Source organism: Suncus etruscus, chromosome 2, assembly GCF_024139225.1.
Source record: "Suncus etruscus isolate mSunEtr1 chromosome 2, mSunEtr1.pri.cur, whole genome shotgun sequence".
Classification (NCBI taxonomy): Eukaryota; Metazoa; Chordata; class Mammalia; order Eulipotyphla; family Soricidae; genus Suncus; species Suncus etruscus.
Genome location: NC_064849.1, coordinates 132831527 through 132848823, shown reverse-complemented (window position 1 = coordinate 132848823; position 17297 = coordinate 132831527). Strand labels below are relative to the sequence as shown.

Below are 17297 nucleotides of genomic sequence, written 5' to 3'. Positions count from 1 at the left end.
GGATTGAACCCAGATCAGAACCCAGATCAGTATGTGCAAGGCAAGCACCCCATCCTCTGAACTATATCACTCCAGTCCCCAACTTATTTTATAGCTTGGAACTTTTTACCTCTTGAACTACCTCATCCATTTCTCCTATATTCATATATTCTCCAGCTACCTATTTCTTTTTTAATTATTATTTAAACAATTTGTTTTTAAAGGAGAAAAAAATTATGAGATAATTACTAGATAATCACCCTGTTCATAAGAAACCTTTGGTATTATGGACCACATATACATTTTAGTGGGACCTAAAAGAACTAAGGCAGGAATTAATGGGGGTGGGTGGGAAGCAAATGAAAAAATGGTGATTCTTGCCCCAAGTGATAAAACCAAAAGGGTCTTTTTTTGAATCATTACTGCAAAAATGCATGTGAACATATAAAAATATCCAGAGATTAGTTCCTCAGTTAAGAATTTTTTGTTTTAATTAAAATACGCAGATATAGCTGTGTATGGAACCTATTTATTTGATGAATTTGGGCTTCTAATTTCTTTTTAAAAATATTATCTTTATTTAAGACCTTAATTACAAACATGATTGTAGTTGGGTTTCAATCATAAAAAGAACACTCCCCTTCACCAGTGCAACATTCCCATTACCAATGTCCCAAATCTCCCCCAACCCTTGCCTGTATTCGAGACAGGCATTCTACTTCTCTTACTCATTAACATTGTCTACATAGTTCTCAGTGTAATTATTTCTCTAACTGCACTCACCACTCTTTGTAGTGAGTTTCATATCAAGAGCAGCTCCTTCCAGCCCTCATCTCTATTGTCTCTGGGCATTATTACAATAATATCTTTTATTTTTCTTAAAATCCATAGATGAGTGAGACTTTTTGTATCTATATCTGTATCTATCTCTCTCCCTCTATTTTATTTCTCTCAGCATAATAGATTCCATGTACATCCATGTATAGGAAAATTTCATGACTTTATCTCTCCTGACGGTTGCATAATATTTCATTGTGTATATGTACCACAGTTTCTTTAGCCATTCATCTGTTGAAGGGAATCTTGGTTGTTTCCAGAATCTGGCTATTGTAAATAGAGCTGCAATGGATATGGATCTAAGGATGGAATTTCTGTATTGTATTTTGTGTTTCTAGGGTATAACTCTGGGAGTGGTATTGCTGGATAAATGGGAGCTAAATTTCCAGTTTCTTGAGGAATTTCCATATTGTTTTCCATAAAGGCTGGACTAGAGGGCAGCAGTGAATGAGAGTTTCTTTCTCTCCACATCCCTGCCAGCACTGATTGTTCTTGTTCTTTGTGATGTGTGCCAGTTTCTGTGGCATGAGATGGTACCTCATAGTTGTTCTGATTTGCATTTCTTTTTTTTTTTTTTTTTTTGGTTTTTGGGCCACACCCGGTAACGCTCAGGGGTTACTCCTGGCTATGTGCTCAGAAGTTGCTCCTGGCTTGGGGGACCATATGGGACACCGGGGGATCGAACCGCGGTCCGTCCAAGGCTAGCGCAAGCAAGGCAGGCGCACCTTCTGATTTGCATTTCTATGATGATTAGTGATGTGGAGCATTTTTCATGTGTCTTTTTGGCCATTTGCATTTCTTCTTTGAGGAAGTGTCTGTTCATTTCTTCTCCCCATTTTTTGATGGGGTTAGTTGTTTTCTTCTTGTTAAGTTCTGTCACTACCTCGTATATTTTCAATATTATCTGATGGGTATTAGGTGAATAGTTTCTCCCATTCTGTGGGTAGCTTTTGCATCTTCCATGGTTAAACCAGGATGATCTAGCATATCTAAACAGACCCATCACTCCTGAGAAAATTAATGGTAATCAAAATTTCCCCAAAAACAAAAGCCCAGGCTTTTAAAGTTCTAATCCAACTTTTATTCTTAGAGCATCAATGCTTTTATTCTCTCAAGTCAAGTTATAGTAACTGGCCAGCAAATACTCATAGTGAACCATGCAACCAGGTCAAAAGCCTCAATAATCACCATCAAACCTAGTACTTCAGCAATAGAAGAGAAATGAATAAGGGAAGAAGAGCTGCTGTTATGACTGAAATTAGCCATCTTTGGTTAAGGAAAGAACCAAGGAACAAGTTTTCAGTAAACAAAAAGGAAGAGGCCTGTAAAGAGTAAAAAGAAATTGAATGGTTTCTTTGTGGCAATCCCACAATCTATCTCATCCTGTTATCCTGATCAGCTTTTTATGAATTTGACAAGAACTATATATGTTTTATCCCTGCCAAGGATAATGTCAACAGATTTTTCTGAAGATATGATGACATCCAAAGCAGCCAGATACCAACTTGCCATTTGACAGTCGATGTAATGACTCTTTTTTTTTTTTTTTTTTGGTTTTGGGTCACACCCGGCAGTGCTCAGGGGTTACTCCTGGCTCTATGCTCAGAAGTCGCTCCTGGCAGGCTCAGGGGACCTGATAGGATGCTGGCATTCGAACCACTGTCCTTCTGCATGAAAGGCAAATGCCTTACCTCCATGCTCTCTCTCCAGCCCCGATGTAATGACTCTTAATGTCTTTCACATCATATATGCAAGGATATGTAACAAAGATCCTCAAATTCAATGAAAATAATGGCCAAACAGGTCCCCTGGGCTGAACTCCTAGTCCAGGGGGCCAAGATCCCCCCAAACCTGGTGGGTCTTCAGGGCCACGCCTGGTTAATCGGGCCCTGAGGGGAGGGGGGAGAAATCCCTCCCTATGCATCCCAAAACTACAGAACCGCGCGGGGGCGCTAGCCCCCGCGCGTACTTCATATATTGAGAGTATTCCTTACTGTTATGTTACGTTTTAAGTATCCAGAATCTTTATTTTGTATCGTGCCCTTTCCCACATCCCTACAAAGCTCTTTTTTATTCCTTTACTCTCTATCCCCCCAAACATCTCTAATCTACATTACTCTTTTTAATCAGTAGTGTACAAGCCTTGTCACAGACCAAAGCCGTGTATTGTGTGTAACAACCCCACACTGTTTCAAGATACATGAAATGGACACATATTTCTTTAGAATATTTTGTTTTTTTTCTCTGACAGCTATAATTCTTACTAAATGTTGTCTTATATAGTGACGATTCTAACCGCTTTTCATCTTCTCTTTTTGAGCTGTTTAACAAGGAATCTTAGAGAAAGAGTCCCCAGATTAATGCTTATGATTGAACCATAATTGTTCTTATCACCCTCTTATGGGCCAAGAGCACCACGTGGCATTGCTCCTTTTTTGCATAGGCACATTAAAATGGGAAAATACTATACATATAAATTAGATCCTATCTAATAGAGATTGGTACAGACAAATCTTATAGTGCAAAGGGACCTTACACCTTGAACATTGACATAACGACCTGGCACAGACCTCAGAAGAAAGGGCATTTCCCTGAACCAGGGAAGCCATCCACAAAACATCCAGGCTGGTCTATAGCATCATCTGGAAGCAATCCTCTACAAAGGAAGACTCTACACTGCTCAGACATTGTCCTGCTCAAAAGAGACTTCCATTAACACTGAGAAGACTTAACAACAACAACGATTTGCTTACAGGACAGGGCTCCCTGCATTGCCCTTTGATTGTAAGGTGAAACCAGAGGACGCTCCACATCCTGACTTCAATGTTGGATATACAGATTCCAGGATCTTAAATACAGAAGCTTGATACCAACAACAGAGACTGTGTGAAAAATATAAGTGTGTTGGCACTACAGACAATGTCTTGGATTGGACGATCTAGCTTGCCTGGAGCCTAGAGTTGGTCTTGTGCCAGGAACCTTCAGGGGTCAGGTCTTTTTGTATTTAGGCCAAGGTTATTTCTTTCCATGTCCCTCATATTTTGGTGGGCCTATGCAAACAACAATTGCCACTCTAACACCATTTTTGCTGTGCTCCTTTGACTCTAATCCTTAAAAAGAACCCAGTTAAGATTTGAGGTTAACTTAAGCTAATATGCATGAATATGGAAATGTAAAAAAAATGCTATGCCTGTAATGTTTAAGGAGTTATGTAAGTTTTATGGCTTTAGATTGCCTTGCGTGCTGTTAAGAAATATTATAGTGTGTTACAATCTTAATGTTCTTTGGATGAAATTTCAAAGTTGGGATATCAGCAAGGGGACTTCTGAGAATTATGTTATGTATTGTCCTTCCACTGTAACTTTACCTTGTCCTCTTTCTTTGCATCCTTGTTCTCATAATTAAAAATAAAAAAAAATTAAAATAAAAAAATTATTTAAATAAAAAAAAAAGAAAGAAAATAATGGCCAAGTAAAACAGAGTGAAATCAGATCATCCATGTTGCTATTTTGTGATACTCCAGATTTCTAATTACAAATTTGTTTTTATCACCCAATGTAACTTCACCACCCATTAGTTCTTGTTTATTCACTGGCACTCAAAAGTGATAGGATTGAGGTCAGAGAGATAGGACAGTGGGTAGGATGCTTGCCTTATATGCAGAAGACTTGGATTCAACCCCCAAAACCACATATAGTTTATCTGAGCTCCACCAGAAGAGATCTTTGAGCACAGAGTCAGGAGTAAGTCCTGAGCACATCTGGGTGAAGTACAGAAAGATACAAACAGAAAGAAGTGACAGGACTGATACTAGATACTGTAGTTACAATGATAAAATATGGTACCCTTCAATAACACATGGTGAAAGTATGTTAGTCAAATTCTATATCAGATGGAAGAGACATATTTTACAGATACTCAAGTTGAGCTGGGAGTGAAAGAGAAAATTTTTTTGAACAAAAGAATTTGAGTTGAGGCTTATGAAGAATGCTGTCATTTGGCATTTATGCAAAAGTACTTGGCGGGCACTTCAAGTAGGAAGTCTTTACAGTATTCTGGTCAACCACAAAGAATTCTGTATTTCTGAAAAAATAGAGAATAACAAGGGTTGGGCCAAATCAATGGCAGTAAAGAATGGAAAGTAATGGAAATGGATGAGTAATTTTTAGGAGAATAAAAGGGATAGTAATCTTGAATATAATAAGGAAAAAAGAACTAACAGGTTCCATTAATGATAGTGCTAGTGGTTTTTTTATAACTATTTTGTTTAAGCACCTTGGTTACAACATTGTTCATGATTTTCAGTCACTCTTCACCAGTGCACATTTTCTACAACCATGTCCCCAATTTTCTCCCCCCACACCTGCCTCTGACCATGTCCCTAGTTTCCTTCCCCACTTCTCCCCCTCTACCTACCTCTGAGCAGGCATTTTACATCTCTCTGTCTCTGTCTGTCTCTCTCTGTCTCTCTCTCTCCCTCTCTCTTACTTTTTTGACACTATGGTTTTGACATTGCATTATTATTAAGTGTTAGTGATTCTTGCTGATAGAACTTGGAATAAGGCAGAAGCTTAAAGGCCCTCTTCTCTTTTTTCTTGCTGGGGATCCCTGAACTGTGGGGTTGGCAGTATTGCCTTGACAATGACGTCACTGAGTCATATTCTAGAACCCTCTCTGGAGGGATTCCATCAGTGGGATTGTCCTGATTGCAAAGGACCCTGCATCCAGAATGTGATGGTACTGAAGTTTGAACTCACAACCATAGACTTGCAGGGAAAGTGCTTTAAGTCACTTTCTGGCCCTCAAATGAGCCATTTTTTGGTCCTTAAAGTTTGAGGACTTTGAAGGTTGGTTCATATTTAGAAAATCAGAACGTGAAGTGCTATAATACGCATAAGAATATACCAAAAACCCTTGTGGACAGGTGTGTCTGAAGCTCAGGTCTATTAGGAGATAGAAGTACATTAAATAGATGGCATCCCCTAATATAAAATTTAGGATTAAAAAGAAATTGTGAAAAATCTATTTAAATACGTGTATAGAAGGAAGAGCTTAAAAAGGAGATGAAGGAAATTCACTATATTGTGAAGGATGAGTGATAATTCATTATATTGTGAGAAAAGACAAATTTGTCATGTGGAGTCATGTAATAATTTTGAAAACCTCATGTAAGAGGTATTGTCAAAATGATTAAGAGAGCATCTATTCTTTTAAAGTAGGCCAAACCTAAACCTACTTAATCTTTAAAGAACATCTCATTGTGGATCACCCTGGGTAAACTTGGTAATTCAAACATTTAAAAACAGGTAAGCAGGCCAGCAAGGCCCCACAGAGACACTGTCTCTGAAGGTCTTCAATAAGGGGTTTATTGGCATATGGCTGAGATAGTGATTATATAGATTGTGTCCTTTATTTTATTTTTTTGTTTTGTTTTGTTTTTTTGGGTCACACCCAACAGCGCTCAGGGGTCACTCCTAGCTCTATGCTCAGAAATCACTCCTGGCAGGTGTGGGGGACCATATGGGATGCCAGGATTCCAACCACCGTCCTTCTGCATGCAAGGCAAATGCCCTACCTTCAAGCAATCTCTCTGGCCCCAGATTGTGTCCTTTTTTAAAAATTAAAATCTTATTGAAACCATTGTGACTTTATAATTGAGTTCCAGACATATAATTAATCAGAGCTTATTCCACACCAATGTTCCCCAAATGCATCCCATATCCCCTCTGCACTCCCAGCCTGCCAATATAACAGGCTCATTTTAAGTTTAGATTGTTAAAGTTTGGATCTCTTGATTCCATTGTTGTTGCCTTTAGCTTGGATAGCTGTCATTTGGATAGTTAGTTCTGTCCTTTTTTTGGTTATGTTTTGTTTTGGGGCTACACTGGTAGTGCGCAGGGGTTACTCCTGGCTCTGTGCTCAGAAATTGCTCCTGGCAGGCTCAGGGGACCATATGGGATGCTGCGGATCAAACCCAGGTCATACACATGCAAAGCAAATGCCCTACCACTGTGCTATCACTCTGGCCCCAGTTCTGTTCCATTTTAACACTACCAATGCACCTGAGACCACTTGGCCCCTGGCTCCCCTCCTTTCACATTTCAGGTTTTCTTTTCTCTTCACTATATCTGGGCTTAAGGGTTTTCAAGATAACTCACATTTATGCCATTGCATTTCTTCATCCAGTTATTCTAAATACCATATATAAGTGATATCCTTCTGCATTTATCTTTCTTTTTTTTTGTGTGTGTGTGTGTGGTTTTTGGGTCACACCCGGCAGGGCTCAGGGGTTATTTCTGGCTCCAGGCTCAGAAATTGCTCCTGGCAGGTACGAGGGACCATATGGGACACTGGGATTTGAACCGATGACCTCCTGCATGAAAGGCAAACACCTTACCTCCATGCTATCTCTCTGGCCCCTGCATTTATCTTTCTTCTTCTGGCTTACTTCATTTAACATAATATCTTTCTTTTGTTTGTATTTTTGTTTTTTGGGCCACACCGGTGATGCTCAGGGGTTACTCCTGGCTGTCTGCTCAGAAATAGCTCCTGGCAGGCACGGGGGACCATATGGGACACCAGGATTCGAACCAACCACCTTTGGTCCTGGATTGGCTGCTTGCAAGGCAAACGCCGCTGTGCTATCTCTCCGGGCCCATTAACATAATATCTTTTAGCTCCATCCATATAGCTGCAAATTGCATGATTGTATCATTCCTTACAGCTATGTAGTATTCTAGTGTGTGTGTATATATACATACATATATATACACACACACACACACACACATATATATATATATATATATATATATATATATATATATATACATACCGCATCTTCATGATCTACTCATCTTTGTTGGACATCAAGGTTGATTCCAAGTCTTGACTATTGTACTGAGTGCTGCAATGAATAGTGGTGAGATTGTGTCCTTTTTATTATATTTTTTAAAAATATAATTTTTCTTAGGCTCCAGAATATTGGGCATTGGCCATTCACCCCTGAACCTTAGATCCCATTTATGGAACAAGCATGGTTTTCTACACCAGCATCAGGAATCAGTCTTCTACCAGGAACAATCCTAATGCTGGCCTGGCATCTATTTGCTCCAGAATGGGTTCATATGGCACCCTGTTGACTTGGTAACAGCAACAACTTTCTTTCAGGGCATGGTTCCCTGCATTGCCACCTAACGGTGGGTGAAACTAGAAGACACTCTGTGTCACCCTGACTTTGACATAGGAGCTGTACAAAAAATAGAATTTCTAACTACAGAAACCTGACCATGACAATTGTGACTGTGAAGAACTTTTACTGGGACCACAGAGAAAGTCTTTGGGGTTAGAGTATTTAGTATGTCTGAAGCCTATAGTTGGTCTTATGCTAGGATTCTTCAGGGTAAGATCTTCCTGTTTTTATGCCTAAGGTTTTTCCTTTCTATTTCTCACATATTTTGCTGTGCCTATGCAAACAAACAACCAAACAAAAAGAAACTATCACATTTACACCTCTTTTTAACTGGATTTTTTAAATTTCATCTTTTAACTTAGGCTTCTGCCTTTTTCATAGAACCTTGGGACATGGATTCTTTTACCACACATTCCCACATTTTCTATAAAACTAAGAAGAAAGGATCAAAGAAAGGCCAAGTGATCTCAGATGCATTGGTGGGAAAATAAATAAGGACAGAACTAAATACCCAAGCCAAAACAATGATAATAGAATCAACTTTAACAATCTAAACTTAAAGGGACCTATTATACTGGCAGGCCAGAGGGCAAAGGGTGCTGGTACAGGATGCACTCTGGGGCCATTGGTGGAGAGAAGTTGACACTGGTGATGGGATGGGCCATATAATTCAAATTAAGCTATGAAGAATTTTATTGATCCCAATTGTTTCAATAAAATAAAATTTAAACCAAAAGAAAAGGGAAAAAAGGGGCCAGAGAAATAGCATGGAGGTAAGTCATTTGTCTTTCATGCAGAAGGTCATCAGTTCAAATCCCGGCATCCCATATGGTCCCCCGAGCCTGCCAGGAGCGATTTCTGAATGTGGAGCCAGGAGTAACCCCTGAGATCTGCCGGATGTGACTCAAACACCAAGAACCAAAAAAAAAAAATTAAAAATATCATTGCTTTATTTAAACACCAAGATTAAGAATTTTTATAGTTGTTTCATAGTCATAGAACGTACACTGTCCTTCACCAGTACATCTTTCCTATCACCAATGTCCCCATTTGCCTCCCATCATCCTACTCCTGCTTGTGTCTGGGGCAGACATTTTGCTTCTTTCTCTCTCCTTTTTGACACTGTGGTTTGTTAAAAAGGGGTGCCGTGCATGTCACTTTATCCCCTTTCAGCACCTAGTTCTTGCTAAGTGATTTGTTTCAACTATCATGGTCATAATTGACCCTTCTCTACTCTAAATGCACTCACCACTCTTTTGACAAACTTCATACCATGAACTGGTCCTTTTGATCCGCATCTCCTTTGTTTCTGGATATTACTAGCACACAGTCTTTTATTTTTCATATACACCACAGATGATTGAGATTATTCTATGTCTATCTCTTTCCCTCTGACTCATTTCACTCAGCATAATAATCTATATTTTTCCATGTATAAGCAAACTTCATGATTTATTTTTCCTAATGACTGCATAGTATTCTATTGTGTAGATGTACTATGGTTTCTTTATTCACTCATCTGTTATCAGGCACCTGGGTTGTTTCAGATTTAGGAGATTATAAATAGTGCTGCACTGAACATAGGAGTAAGAGGGTATTTTTGCATGGTGTTTTTGTATTTCTGGGTGTGACTCCACCTCAGATATTACTTGTCTCATTACCTGCAAGACCCTGCCCATTTCTGGGAGGAGTCTTGGGAAGGTTAGATAATCCAAGGGATTAGGGTCTTTTGCCAGGATGGAGGTTGGAGGTGACATGGATGAAAGAAGTTAAGATGCAGGGCTAGCTAAGAATGGCAGATGCTTAAATAGGTTTATGACATAGGCCACACACGTGATGGCCAGGGCCAATAAAGATGTTATCTCTCATGAAGCCTGTCTGACTGAGTCTGATTCCCACTGGGATCACCTGAAGATGATGACCAGCAGGTTAAAGGAGGATGGAGCCACATGGCCGGGGCCTAAAGACAAAGGCCTCCATCTCCATCTCCATCTCCACCATCTAAACCCATTCTAAGGGCTGAAAGACTACATCTGGTGGCCTAACAAAAAAAAGACTGTATTGAAAGCAGACTGATTTTCTCAGAATGACCTTTGGCTTGAATTTGCACTTTGACTTTGAAATTTTCAGACTGGACTTTTAGTTTAAATCACTTTTGAACTCTACATTCAGACACACCCGGTGGGGGGGTCGGGGGAAACTGCAGCGGCAGATGCACAGCCAAAGCGGCAAAGAGCTACACTTCCAAATTTTGCCCCGCTTGCAGAGACGGCAGCTGTAGCCAGCATCACTCTTCAGCGATTCAGGCTGATTTTGATGCAGCCTCTCAGTTGAATGTCATCCCATTTGTTTATCTCTGCTTCCATTTGGTTGAGCAGTGGTGTTTTCTTTTTGAAGATTCCTTTTGTCTCAAATTCATGGGCATATTTTGCCTATGTTTTCTTCTATGTACTTCATAGTTTCAGGTCAGATATCAATAGTTTTAATCAATTTTGATCCGACCTTTGCACATGGTGCTAAAGAGAGGTCTGAGTTCATCATGATCTGAGAAGATAGTGGATACAAATTCTTATTCTGTTGTCTTATGACCCAGCATGTGGTCTATCTTGGAGAATGTTTCATGTGCATTGTAGAAGAATTTGTATCCAGATTTCTGGGGAAGGAGAGCCCTATATATCTCTATATCTCTATATCTATCTATCTATCTATCTATCTATCTATCTATCTATCTATCTATCTATCTATCTATCTATCTACCTACCTACCAGCCAACCAAGCCACTCTCTTCCATTTCTTCTTTCAGAGATAGTATATCCTTGTTAAGTTTTAGTCTGGTTGACCTGTCTAGGAATTACATGACAATGTTAAAGTCTTCCACTATTATTGTGTTGCTATTGATGTCTTTCTTCAAATATATCAAAAATAGTTTTATATATTTTTCTGGCCCTTCATTGGTTGTATATATGTTTAGGAGTGTGATTTCTTCCTTTTTTTTTATTTAAACACCTTGATTACATACATGATTGTGTTTGGGTTTCGGTCATAAAAGGAACACCACCCATCACCAGTGCAACATTCCCATCACCCAAGTCCCAAATCTCCCTCCTCCCCACCCAACCCCTGCCTGTACTCTAATCAGGCTCTACCTTTCCCTCATACATTCTCAATAATAGGACAGTTCAAAATGTAGTTATTTCTCTAACTAAACTCATCACTCTTTGTGGTGAGCTTCCTGAGGGGAGCTGGAACTTCCAGCTCTTTTCTCTTTTGTGTCTGAAATTTATTATTGCAAGAATGTCTTTCATTTTTCTTAAAACCCATAGATGAGTGAGACCATTCTGCGTTTTTCTCTCTCTCTCTGACTTATTTCACTCAGCATAATAGATTCTGTGTACATCCATGTATAGGAAAATTTCATGACTTCATCTCTCCTGACAGCTGCATAATATTCCATTGTGTATATGTACCACAGTTTCTTTAGCCATTCGTCTGTTGAAGGGCATCTTGGTTGTTTCCAGAGTCTTGCTATGGTAAATAGTGCTGCAATGAATATAGGTGTAAGGAAGGGGTTTTTGTATTGTATTTTTGTGTTCTTAGGGTATATTCCTAGGAGTGGTATAGCTGGGTCGTATGGGAGCTCGATTTCCAGTTTTTGGAGGAATCTCCATATTGCTTTCCATAAAGGTTGAACTAGACGGCATTCCCACCAGCAGTGGATAAGGGTTCCTTTCTCTCCACATCCCCGCCAGCACTGTTTGTTCTCATTCTTTGTGATGTGTGCCATTCTCTGGGGTGTGAGGTGGTATCTCATTGTTGTTTTGATTTGCATCTCCCTGATGATTAGTGATGTGGAGCATTTCTTCATGTGTCTTTTGTCCATTTGTATTTCTTCTTTGTCAAAGTGTCTGTTCATTTCTTCTCCCCATTTTTTGATGGGATTAGATGTTTTTTTCTTGTAAATTTCTGTCAGTGCCTTGTATATTTTGGAGATTAGCCCCTTGTCTGATGGGTATTGGGTGAATAGATTCTCCCACTCAGTGGGTGGCTCTTGTATCCTGGGCACTATTTCCTTTGAGGTGCAGAAGCTTCTCAACTTAATATATTCCCATCTGTTAATCTCTGCTTTCACTTGCTTGGAGAGTGCAGTTTCCTCCTTGAAGATGCCTGTAGTCTCAATGTCCTGGAGAGTTTTGCCTATGTGTTGTTCTATATATCTTATGGTTTGGGGTCTGATATCGAGGTCTTTAATCCATTTGGATTTTACCTTCGTACATGATGTTAGCTGGGGGTCTAAGTTCAATTTTTTGCAAGTGGCTATCCAATTGTGCCAACACCACTTGTTGAAGAGGCTTTCCTTGCTCCATTTAGGATTTCCTGCTCCTTTATCAAAAATTAGGTGATTGTATGTCTGGGGAGCATTTTCTGAGTATTCAAGCCTATTCCACTGATCTGAGGGTCTGTCCTTATTCCAATACCATGCTGTTTTGATAACTATTGCTTTGTAGTAAAGTTTAAAGTTGGGGAAAGTAATTCCTCCCATATTCTTTTTCCCAATGATTGCTTTAGCTATTCTAGGGTGTTTATTGTTCCAAACAAATTTCAACAGTGCCTGATCCACTTCTTTGAAGAATGTCATAGGTATCTTTAGAGGGATAGCGTTGAATCTGTATAATGCCTTGGGGAGTATTGCCATTTTGATGATGTTAATCCTGCCAATCCATAAGCAGGGTATGTGTTTCCATTTCCGCGTGTCCTCTCTTATTTCTTGGAGCAGACTTTTATAGTTTTCTTTGTATAGGTCCTTCACTTTTTTAGTCAAGTTGATTCCAAGATATTTGAGTTTGTGTGGCACTATTGTGAATGGGGTTGTTTTCTTAATGTCCATTTCTTCCTTATTACTATTGGTGTATAGAAAGGCCATTGATTTTTGTGTGTTAATTTTGTAGCCTGCCACCTTGCTATATGAGTCTATTGTTTCTAGAAGCTTTTTGGTAGAGTCTTTAGGGTTTTCTAAGTAGAGCATCATGTCATCTGCAATCAGTGAGAGCTTGACTTCTTCCTTTCCTATCTGGATTCCCTTGATATCTTTTTCTTGCCTAATTGCTATAGCAAGTACTTCCAGTGCTATGTTGAATAGGAGTGGTGAGAGAGGACAGCCTTGTCTTGTGCCAGAATTTAGAGGGAAGGCTTTCAGTTTTTCTCCATTGAGGATAATATTTGCCACTGGCTTGTGGATTTCTTCCTGTTGTATATATTCCTTGATCATTAAGAAATGTCCATCTTTGTCTCTTATAACCTTTTTAAGCCTAACATCTTTGTTACCTGTTGTATGGCTACCTCAACCTTTTTAAGGGAGTTGTTTGCTTAAATGATTGTCCTCTAACCTTTGACTTTGAGTCTGTTTGGTCTGACAATTCAGTTGCATTTCTTGCTTGCATCAAATGTTAATTTAATTTTTGGATCCATTTAGCCACTTTGTGTCTCTTAACTCATGCATTTAGTCCATTGGTGTTGAGAGAGATGATTGTCATAGTATTAAATGTCATCTCTCAGTAGGGGTTTAGTGCGTTTTTTGGGTCTGACTTGCCTTAAAAACTTCTTCTTGGGGCTGGAGAGATAGCATGGAGGTAAGGCATTTGCCTTGCATGTAGAAGGACGGAGGTTCGAATCCAGGTATCCCATATGGTCTCCCGAACCTGCCAGGAGCGATTTCTGAGCGTAGAGACAGGAGTAACCCCCCTGAGCACTGCTGGTTATAACCCAAAAACCAAAAAAAAAAAAAAACCCAACCAAACTTCTTTTTAAAGTTTAGTTCTTTTTTTTGTTTGTTTTTTGTTTTTTGTTTTGTTTTTTGGGTCACACCCAGCAGCACTCAAGGGTTACTCCTGGCTCTATACTCAGAAATTGCTTCGGGCAGACGCGGGGGACCATATGAGATGCCATGATTTGAACCACCATCCTGCATGCAAGGCAAATGCCATACCTCCATGCCATCTCTCTGTCCCCTCCAATTCTTCTTTTAAGGTTGGTTTTGAGTTTGAAAGGTTTCTGAGATGTTATTTATCTGTGAAGCTGTATATCCTTCTTCAAACCTGAATGAAAGTATGGCTGGATGATATATTCTTGGTGAAGCATTCATTTCGTTGAGTTGTCACTATATTCCACCACTGCCTTCAGGCATTGCAAATTGCTTGTGATAAATACGCTGTAAATATTAAGGATGCTTCTTTGTATGTAATTTTCCCTTTTTGATCTTGCTGCTTTCAGTATTCTATTCCTATCTGTGGTTTTCATCATTGTGACTAAGATGCCCCTTGGGGTGTTTTTCTTTGGATATCTTTTAGCTGGTACTCTTTGGGCATGCAGGATATGGCTGCATGCATTCTTTAGCTCTGGGAACTTCTTAGTGATAATGTTCTTGACTATTATTTCTTCATGGCGGTTTTCTTTTCTTTTTTTGTGGGGGGGGGAGGTTTGGGTGACACCCAGCAGTGCTCAGGGGCTACTCCTGGCTCTGTGCTCAGAAATCACTCCTGGCAGGCTCAGGGGACCATATGGGATGCCGGGAATTAAATCCAGGTCCATCCTGGGTTTGTGGTGTGCAAGGCAAACACCCTACTGCTGTTCTATCTTTCCAGCCCTCATGGCAGTTTTCTTCCTGTGTCTCTGGGACTCCAATGATTCTTAAGTTGTTTCTATTTAATTTACCTCAGAGTTCTATTGTTTTTTGTTCATTTTCTTTGAGTATTTTTCTCATCTCTGCATTTATTTTAAGACTCTTTACTAGCCTCTTCTTCCAGCCTCTTCTGTTGTATGGAGGCGTTATGCAGCTCATCTTCCATCTCACTGATTTTGTCCTAGCAGCCATTACTCTGCTGGCAAGAATTCCATGAGTTTTTATTTTCACCTACCACATTTTCAGCCATTATTTCAGTTTAGTTTTCTCATTTCTACTTTTATATCATCTTTAGTTTTAATTGTGGTTAGTTCAATTTGTTCCATGCTTTCTTTGAATATTCTCCACATTTTTTCTCTAAAGTCCTATTAGAGAGGCAATATTAGAGAGGTCCTAATAGAGAGGCTGGTACTGGCTGGGATTGACTCTTCAGAGTTACCATTTTACATCTCTAAGCATGGTGAAGTTCTACATTGTTTTTCCATTTTTCCCTTTGCAATGTGGTGTTTTATACATGTTGTGTTGGAGTTCATCGACTAGAAGAAATGTGCAGCTGCAGAGTGGAGCAGAGTGGCCTCACTCATCTCTTTGTGCTGGTCTCAGTTTCACTGTGTCCAGTTGTGGGGTGTGGCTAGATTGTATCTTGATTTCTCAACTTGATCCTTAATACTGAAGAAAAATCTATGTTCAACTCTGTTTATGGTGGAAGGATATCATTATTTATTTATTTTTCTCCAATTACACTGGAAAGCATTGGGTAGGGAACTTCCAAAAGGTGCTCAGAGGCCTCTTTTCAAGACAGACATAACTAACTAGTCTGAAAGTTCAGTGTCAAGGCCTGAGATGCAGTGTAGTTCTGGCCCTGCTTTGCTAGGGGACCATCAGGGCCTCCCTGGTGATGGGCATGTGTCTCTAGCAAAATCTCTAGGGAGATCTCTAGTGAGAGCATGTAGTTCTGAACCTGAGTCAAAGCACATGCCAGCCAAGCACCTTATCCCAGGACTATCCCTGAACCTCTGTAAAATATTTTTTAGGAATAATAATTAATAAAAATAATTGAGAAATTTGAAAATTTGTATGGAGGCCAGACTAAAGAGTATCTTTACTTTACTAAACTGCGCGAAAAAGATTTCAGTGGGGTTTACAATCAAATTTTTTCACATTTATGAAGACTATTATTGATATTTATATAAAACAATAATCTTTAGGGCCCGGAGAGATAGCACAGTGGCGTTTGCCTTGCAAGCAGCCCATCCAGGACCAAAGGTGGTTGGTTCGAATCCCGGTGTCCCATATGGTCCCCGGTGCCTGCCAGGAGCTATTTCTGAGCAGACAGCCAGGAGTAACCCCTGAGCAGCGCCGGGTATGACCCCCAAAACCAAAAAAAAAAAAAAAACCAACAAAACAAAACAATAATCTTATTTATGTCTTCCTTATGACTGAAAGGTACCAACCAATCAAGCACTTTTAGAGTTGTTCATATTGCATATGCCAAAATATTAAAAATAAAACAACAAAACCAATAATCAAAATATTATTCCTATTAAAGAATTTCATGCATCTCCTTTTCATAAAGTTAAAGTGGCTTCCTCACTAGAATAATGTAGAAATTTTAAACAGGGATCTGTCTCCTGACCTAGAACATTTGTTAGGGATCAAGGATTAGTACTTACTGTGAAGACCTTCTCAGGCTGACCTCGTGCTCTCATGTTTGTATCATGAATTAATTTCAGAATCATCCACGCTTCATCATGTTTTCCAACCTAAGAAACGTGGAAAATCAGAGAGGTTCTAGGTGGTAAAAACACTTACATTTAAAAAAAAAAACCAAAAAAAAAAAAAAATAAAAACCACTTACATTTCCCAGTTACTATCTTGTATTGTCTAATCAAATGCGGTACAACTGTTGAAGATTCTTTTAGGTACCTTCCATTGGAATATCTGAACATAATGAGAACACTAGCAATTTAATAAATGTGCCTGCTATTAGAAACAGCACCTTTAGATGAAAAAAATTCTATCCACAAATTGCTCTCTTTCTGGCTATGAGGAGCATATGAAGTACTTTCACATGCTTCTGCTTTAGTTTTATTTTTTTTAGGTTTTGGGACTATACACAGTTCTTCAAAGGATTCCTGGTTTTGTGCTCACTCCTAATGGTGCTCAGGGAACCCTATGAAGTACTGGGGATCAAGTCAGAGTTGGCTGTATGGAAAGGCAAGAGCCTTATCCATGTACTATCTCTCTGGTCACCACCTTGCTTGTTTAAGGCATGTCTTCATGAAACCAAACCCTCCCTAATTTTATACTAGGAAGGTAAAATTTATCTCCTAGAGATGTGAAGAAACTTTGCTAGAATTAGCAGGGGTCTCTTTCCAATGTATGGGCCACCATGAGTATCCATAGTAGCAAACATCACCTCTAACAAGAAGCGTGGGCTCTCAGGCATGAACGTGAGGGCCACCACTGAGCAGACACAGGGAAGTGCACAGACGATCACGAACACACGCCAACTGTGGAACTGGTAAGCTGAGCCCATACTGAAGCTCCATCCTGGAAAAGGAGAAGAAAACAGTAAGTGAGTGAGTGAGTGGAGGGAAAGAGAGGGGAGAG

The 17297-nt window shown here is 39.5% G+C and overlaps 1 protein-coding gene across 1 annotated transcript in view; it reads right to left on the bottom strand.

Annotated features, from left to right (window-relative positions):
* The window catches only part of SV2C (synaptic vesicle glycoprotein 2C), a 264723-nt gene that overhangs the window by 21513 nt on the left and 225913 nt on the right, over positions 1-17297 (bottom strand). Inside the window, exons 5-6 of the mRNA XM_049768762.1 lie at positions 17104-17237; positions 16358-16447 (exon numbers count right to left, since the gene is read on the bottom strand). Of these exons, the coding sequence (XP_049624719.1) occupies positions 16358-16447; positions 17104-17237 (224 nt within the window). The remainder of the gene's footprint in view (positions 1-16357; positions 16448-17103; positions 17238-17297) is intronic.